The sequence below is a fragment of the Protopterus annectens genome, chromosome 4.part0, assembly GCF_019279795.1.
Source record: "Protopterus annectens isolate FY-2018-M chromosome 4.part0, PAN1.0, whole genome shotgun sequence".
Lineage (NCBI taxonomy): Eukaryota > Metazoa > Chordata > Ceratodontiformes > Protopteridae > Protopterus > Protopterus annectens.
In genome coordinates, this window is record NC_056733.1 from 388,472,627 (window position 1) to 388,480,889 (window position 8,263).

The 8,263-nt window shown below is 37.6% G+C and overlaps 1 protein-coding gene across 1 annotated transcript in view; it reads left to right on the forward strand.

Annotated features, from left to right (window-relative positions):
* Window positions 1–5,531: 5,531 nt before the first annotated feature.
* The window catches only part of SLC15A4 (solute carrier family 15 member 4), a 1,071,506-nt gene continuing 1,068,774 nt past the window's right edge, over window positions 5,532–8,263 (forward strand). The window contains exon 1 of the mRNA XM_044068344.1: window positions 5,532–6,556. Coding sequence (XP_043924279.1) covers window positions 5,990–6,556 — 567 coding nt within the window. The 5' untranslated portion in view covers window positions 5,532–5,989. The remainder of the gene's footprint in view (window positions 6,557–8,263) is intronic.

The following is an 8,263-nucleotide window of genomic DNA, read 5'->3' on the forward strand; positions in this document are numbered from 1 at the left end:
ACATTTTCTTGTCTATGCATGTCTTCACAGCATGGCTTCCCATTTTGTACCCACCGATGGCTGCCTTTGTGTAAGAGGCACAGCAAAATAGGACATTGCTGTGTACTGCAGATATGATACATATTAGAGGACATGTCTATTATATGTGTACACCAACAATATACATATATGCATATGTATATGTATGTGTGTGTGTGTGTGTGTGCGTGTATATATATATATATATATATATATATATATATATATATATATATATATATATAAACTGTTTTTTTTTCATAAACTAGTCATGTGCTGTGTGTTACTTGCATATCTACAATGTGGCCATTCTCATACCTGATTTTTAATATGTGCAAGCATACTTATTGCATTCATCTCTTGCTTGCATGTTGTCTCGTCTTCTCCATAGTAGGTAGGGTCCATCCTTCATTTGTACATATAAATTCCTTGTTTCCTTTCTTATTTATGTCAGTCTCGCACCTTTTGTCTTGTTTATTATACCTTTCAGCTTTGTGGTGCCTTAGCTGACTGCATTTATCATTCTCTTTGCACCTTATTTCTCTGAACATCTCCTAGTCTTCTTAATATAAAGAACGAAATATCTTCTTAACAAAAAAAAAAAATTCTCATTTATACTGAATGCTTTCTATAGGACTGTTCCATGCCATATTACTACTGTGCTCTGGTAGTCCACCCCCCATTTTTCCTTTCCAATCAGCCCTACGTCTGGCAATGCCATGCAGAAGTGTAGTCAAAAAATGTAATTTAATAGCCACACACTCATACTGTTGCCTTCCCACATTTTTTGCATTTAAATAGGTATACATTTCTCCAGATGTTGCTCTATGTGCCTAATAAATGCATGCACAATTTTCAGCTGTTTTCTCCTACAGGTATAACAAAGTTATATTTAGAGGATTATTCTTGTCTGTAAGCAAGTTGTATACATGTCTATGTGGCACACATTAGTTTAGAGAGTTGTAGAAATATGCTGGGCTTAGTAAACCAAAATGTTTGAAAGAGATGTTCAGAAAAAAAAGTACTCTGTACAAGGAGTATGACTGGCTACACCCCCGATGCCACGTGCTACATATTGTGATTCCCACACAAATACTAGGGCCACTGCCACTGTGCTAACAGATTAATTATATGGGTTGTTGGGTTCTATTTTTTTTTGCCTTACATTTTTGGTCTGCTCCTTTTAAAATGTGATGTTTTCTGGCAATTCAATTACATATCGTTTACAGAATGCTTGCTAACACATATCTTGTTATTCCTGTATCCTTCTAAGATTATAGGAGCAAGATTTACAGTGTGTCTGCTTGGTCCTTTTTCCTTCGATCCACTGTTATTTTAAGCTTCATCCATATTTCTTGTATAAAGAGGCTGAGGTATAACTCCATCTTTTTTTTTTTGGTCTTTTCTTCTTGAAATGTGGTGTTTTCTGGCAAATCACTGACCAACATCACTAATGACAGACATTTGAGTTTCAGAATTACATACCCTTTTGAGAATGCTTGCTAACACATATCCTGTTATTGCTGTATTTTTCTAAGTTTATAGGATTAATATTTAAAATGTGCCTGCTTGGTCCTTTGCCCCCCCCACCCCCTGTTATTTTATGCTTTGTCCAGATTTCCTGTACTAAGAGGTTGAGGTATAGCTCCATATTTTTTTTTTTGCTTTTCCTCTTAAAATGCTGTGTTTTCTGGCAAATCACTGACTGAAGTCACTAATGACAGACATTTGAGTTTCAGAATTGCATATCCTTCAGAGAATGCATGCTAACACATCCTGTTATTCCAACGCTTTTCTAAGTTTATAAGAGCAAGATTTAAAATCTGCCTGTATGGTTGGGGTCCTTTGGTCCCTCCATTATTTTATGCTTTATCCAGATATTTTGTGCTACTACGTTAAGAGGTATGTGACACACTGCCCAGTGCCCAGGGTTTTGTTTTGCATTTTTGGTCTTACTCATTTGCTAGTATGTTCATTAATATGTTTATTAATACAGCTGTATTCATGGAAGTAGTGTTAGGCGTGCATTGTGGGATTTACAGATTTGTACAGTTTGCTTCAAGGGGGGCCAATTTCAGGACAGTGCTTTGACTTTCTTGGCGAAAAATGTTCTTGGGTGTACTTGCATTCTGTTTAAATGATATAAAATGTAGAAAATCAGCTTTCATTGTTTGCAGTGCTTGTTAAGTTATGTACATTTAATGCGGAAATATTTATGTAATTTACTACGTTTATTCTGAACACTGTGGATTCTTGTCTTTCTTTCTTTCTCTGGCAGTAACAATGTTCAGTTTTGTTTTCTGTGGTGAAAATGCATTCCTTAGTTTGAGACTATCCATTTATAAACTTACATTTCAGACATTCTGTCTATAAAATATTATCTATGATAGCTTTTTCTGATAAATTTATTGAGTACTCGGAGTGTACCAAATTGTATTGGTATGTGAGTCTTCATTGTGCAGCATTTTGCTTGGGCATTACAGGTGGTAGCTATGTTGGTGTGGGCACGTAGGAAAAATAACTGCCATTTGTTTACTTTTATTTTTTTAGTATGTTTATTATGAACATGTGCATATACAAGTCTTAGGGGTATGTGTACTATAGTTATATGTGCATACGTAGGTTTTAGTGTTATTATATACCCAGGCAGTGCACACACAAGTATTTTTGAAAGTTATCGAACAGCTCATAGCTTATGTTAGTACACAAGAATAAGTATTTGAACTAGTATATCCTTCAGAAAATGTATGTTACTACAAAACCTGTTCTAACAAATGAAGTGTAAGGCAAAACAGAAATATGACCCCCCCCCCCGATTTTGGTATGTTGTCCAAAAAACTTTTGGCTTTGTCCTCAGTTGTCAATCAGTCATGTTCATACTTGTCACTTATTGTCAGACTTCATATCTGTTTGAAAATATTTCTGTAAAATAAACATTGTGAGGTTCAAGTTGGCTAAGTAATGACTGATCTGCAACTGTGTGGTATAATATATCCATGATGTACAATAATGAGTTTTTTGTTGGATGCATTATGAATCATTTGCAATACTGAGCTTTTACCTGTGTGTTATGAATCATTTGGAATAATGCTCATTCAGATTTTATGCCTGTGTATGTTGGTATGTTTTAAATTGGCTTAACAAGTTACACACATTTACAGAGGCTTCTGGCTTGGTTTCTTGTCCTTTATCTGAACTGTTACAATGATTTTCTTCTGAAGTGAAGTAGTAGCTGAATCACACAACAGCAGGGTACAAGCCATGGTGTAAATGGGTGCAATGCAAGCTTTCTTTCATATAGTGGAGCAACTCTAAAAGGTAAGACTTTCTGATCAATGTTTGGCATCATACAAGCTTCAGTTTACTTTAAGTATACTTCATGGTACACTAGTCACCTTGAAACTTTTCAAATTACACCCTCTTTTCTCCAAAGATGTTGCCTCTAAGAACATGCCTCTAAGATCTTCTAAGAAGAAGAAGAAGTGAATGACTACATTCCAAAGCAGCTGGAAGGTCAGTTTTAACTGCATAATGGAAAGCAGGCATGGTCCTGGATATGCTTTTTGTCCGATGTGTGCTACCAATATTAATGTCAGACACGGAGGGTGGAATAATCTACAGTGACACATGTATACCAAAAAGCACAAGATGAGCACCAAACATTCAATTTGGAGGAAGGTGACAAAAATGTTTGCCACTCAGCAAACCAACTCTAAGAAGGCTGAAGTAGCCTTTATGAGTCTCCTTGCTGAACACAACCTGGCTTTTCATTTCTTGAAGTACATGAAGGCAGGGAAGGCAAATTGCTTACCTTGCATAATGACATCCAGAAAGTTTGTTTGTTTGTCTTTTTTGGCTTTTCCTGGTTAGGGGTCTCCATAGTGGAACTCCAGTCTGCTAATGATTGGCAGTCGATTTTTATGGTGCCGAGTTGCCAGCCCGACGCCCAACCTTCAACGAAGGCATGCCCATTCACGCATGTCTTTCAGAGGCCACTCAACCGTGGGGAGGACATGCAAACTCCTCAAAGAAGGCACTCCAGCTAAGAATTGAACAGGAGAACCTCTTGCTGTGAGGTAACAATGCTACTGCTGTACCACCGCAGATTTATATCCAGAAAGTGCTACAGTTATATGCTAGTAGGGTACTTAAACCACCAATTGCTAGGCAGTTTCTGGACATTGTAAATACCATTGATTCAGTTCTTAAAGTACAAGACAACATCCTGCAAGACAGTGAACTCCATATTGTCCTGATGCCAAAACATATTTGGATGATAATATGGTTTATATCAAGGGTACAAGACAGCCGAAAACTTTTCGACAGCCAAGCAGTTTTACTTTGCAGTCCTACTCAAAATGAAAAAAAAAATTCCCTGCAAGAGATCCTCTGCTGCAGACATAGCCAATTTATTAGATGTATCTATGACACTACAGCTTTCTTCCACTACTGTTGCAGATATTTGCACTCATCTCAATTTCTGCAGTTCATGAGTGCAACACTGCAAACTGATTGTCGAATTTTCTATGAACCAAATGACTGAGTGATCATATGCATCAGACACATCTAATTTTCAGAAGTACTGGTCCATGGTGCCTAGGAGTCCTGCAGTACAAGCCCTCCCAACTTTTCAAAAACTAATGCAAACTGTGCTCTTCCTCCCACACTCAAACAGTGAAGCAGAGCAGGCATTTAGCATGGTTCACAAAGTAAAATCTGAGCTCAGACAGTCACTTGCCCCAAAACATTCAACTTTTTATTAGCTATAAAGATGAATGTGGACAATGATTGCTACTGTGTAAAATATCCTAAGGTCATGCTGGTGAAGCAAGAAAGGCAAGACCGCGTATAGCAAAGTACATCTGACACACCAGTTGCAGAGGCTGACTCTGCCTGCCAAGATGAAAAGTTGAATAATTTTCAGTTTGACATGTGACCGTGGGGAAATGCCATGCATAGAACTGTATTAAATAGTCTGTGTAGCAATAGTCTGAATGTAAATTGTCTTAATTTGTAAGTATGTATTTCTCTTTAGCAAACACCTAACGTCATAAAACTTGGAACTCATGGGTGTGAGGGTTGAGCATGTATTATTTTAAGTTTTTTAAATTGTGTGAAAATATGAACACTGTATTTTAAGCATGTGTGTGTATGTATACAACTCATTTAATAGTAAAAAAACTGGTCTAAAATGATGCACTGTCTTTCTGTGTTACTTTATACTGATTAGGTGCCCCTGACTCTCTCGTATGGAGTTTGAGAGGTACGGCATGGGTGCCACATTGTACAGAAAATTGCTAAATCAACCTAACCTTCTTAAATCTGTGCTTTTACCTCTTCAGTTTCCAGAACATTTCCCCGCTACACACGTGATATAAGTGCAGTTAAGTTCCCATTTCTTAAGAGTAATGTTATTAGAAAACAGTTTATTCTCGCTTCCTCAAATGACAACTGGCCCGGAAGTTTTGTATTGCAAGCATGATGATTAGCAGTAGCTGCCCTATCCAGGCACGGAATCGAAAGTCTGGAACGAATCACAAAAGGCTTTGGGCGGATCTTCGGTGATCAGGCTCAAGTCACCGTAATCAGTGAAGTTTTGGTGTGCAGGAGCCTTCGGGTGTGGAGCTTTGTTGAAAAGATTTTATTTTATTATTTTTAATTATATTTTATAAGCAGTTCTTGAGCGTAGTTCATCACAGGGTCACTGCTGCTTTTTAAGGAAAGGGAGACAATCTTTGCTTATTTTCCTAACATTTACTTCAATTGAGAAGCCGTAAATATTTTAAATTTAGTGTTAACATTAGGAAAAAATAATAAGTAAAACTGGTAATTATGCTGCTTTTTATATAAGCTGTTAGTCTGGTTTAGGTCAAATAGGTGATATGAGGCGTTCTCTGCCTATGCGCACTTTAGGTGGTATGAACAAATTTTAGTGATTTAATTTTACTTTTTACAGTCAGCAGTTTGAATCATGGATAACAGAGATACAGACGAGAAGACACCACTTTTGGGAAATCATGCTGGTAAAAGAAGCAGTCCCGTTTCGGTGTTTGAGGGTCGGTGGACTGCTTGCATTAGTATTCTAGTTGCAGAGTCGCTGGAAAGGGTGGCTTTTTATGGAATTACCTGTAATCTTGTTTTGGTCCTTAACGGAAACCTATTTTATTGGAATGCGACTCAGGCTAGCCAAGCCCTGCTGCTTTTCATGGGCATCACTTACTTGGTGTCCCCATTTGGAGGCTGGATAGCAGATGCTTTACTTGGGAAGTTTTTCACTATAGTGTCGAGCATGGTCCTATACTTGTTTGGCATGTTGTTCTTTTCTCTAACTACTTATTCCGTTCGAGATACTTTATGCGGGGACCTACTCCCTGTTGCTGTTGATGACTGCCTTTTCCCAAATGGCACCTTGAAACCAAATGTGTCCTGCAATCAAGACGTGAGGTATTGTGTACCTGCGGTCATAAGTGGACTTGTAATTATTGGCGTAGGAGTGGGAACTGTAAAGGCCAATATTACACCTTTTGGAGCTGATCAGGTAAGCTGTTACATGAATTAATATTTTATTTTTCTAAGTTGAGCAACTCTTAGTGACCAAAGAAAAGAACAGTAATTTCCAGCTGATCCTGGTGACCCACTCTGGTCTCTGCATTTCTGAAAACCAGCTTTTTCCTACAGATTTAATCTGTTATTTATGGTTATAAAAGAAGTTGAGGCATCCTACCGTATGTATATATGACACGTACATACATGTGAATGTGTATATTAGCTATGTATATTATGTCTACATATACATTTATGTATAGCTATGTATATGTGTATGTTTTTATATATATATATATATATATATATATATATATATATATATATATATATATATATATATATATATATAAAATGACATGGTTTACCATGTGTGTGTGTGTGTGTGTGTGTGTGTGTGTGTGTGTGTGTGTGTGTGTATGTGTATATATATATATATATATATATATATGTACATGTATATAATTTACCACCATGTAACCGTGTCGAATGATGTTTACACCGAAGCAGATAACTGAGGATTGTAATATCGCAAGTCCAAAATGTCGAAATATGTAAATGCAAAAGTCGAATTCGACATATTCGATGTGCAGGAACAACCGGCAGAGTACAGATATGCAGGCTAGACATTTACATCCAAAACACAGGCATAGGTCTACATACGAGCTACAAAGCCGGCGGTATACTCAAAAATTGACTTCCATAACTTTCCAATAGTGCTGTTGTGATGCACAATATCCATAATCACAAACCTTAAACTACATGCACAGTGATGCTTCCATGACATAATGTGTTGTACATTCACCCCAAACAATTGTTCCCTCAATAAATGTAGAGTTCCTCTAACAAATTATAACGAACAGAGTTGTGCCACCAGTGTAACAAAGTCGCTAGATGTCATTTCATCACACTTGGATAATAGCTTAAGAAAGGCCTGTTCCTTATCATGTAGCCTGCGTCTCTTAGGGGATGCTGGTAGACATGACCTATGTCTGCTCTTAAGATCCTCAATGTGGTTTTGCTGTAGTTGGATGGCATGTAAGACGTCCAGTAGATATAGGGTTTGCTTACACATAAGACTATGTAGACGTCTGTGCCATCCTTTAACTACGTTCTGTGTCCTGGGATATCCTAATGTACTGGTGCCATGTTGATTTCAAAAAGGTATGTCAAACGAGCGGATGCCTTTCAGATGTGACACCCCTCATACCATATCTCTGTGGTCTGCCTATCAAGTAATTTTCCTTGAAGAAGTTACAGAATGCCTGCCCACATTCTGGCATATCCTTCTCTATGTCTGCAAATGTTTCACCAATCTGTGCTGGTGTTACAAATGCTAGAGCTGGTATCTGCTTACAAAGACTTGCAAATGAAATGCTACTGCCAAATTCCGTAACCAGATGAAGGCGCTTTATCTGGCGCCACACAATTTGACACAGATGAAACCAGCATCCCTTACACACACTTTCTGGCAGGTTTTCTTGTATAGCATTCACAGCACCATGCTCAAAGTCAGACATTACCATACGTGGCTTCAGCTCCAAACCATATTTGCCACATAAACATATGATGACACTCCAAAACTGATTATAACAGTCTTAATTTTGCTTGGTAATATGCCATACACTACATGTATTACTTTCTTGGTTTCAGTGTGATCTAACTGACAGTGGATTGTGTCTGACGACACTGTCTTGTACTA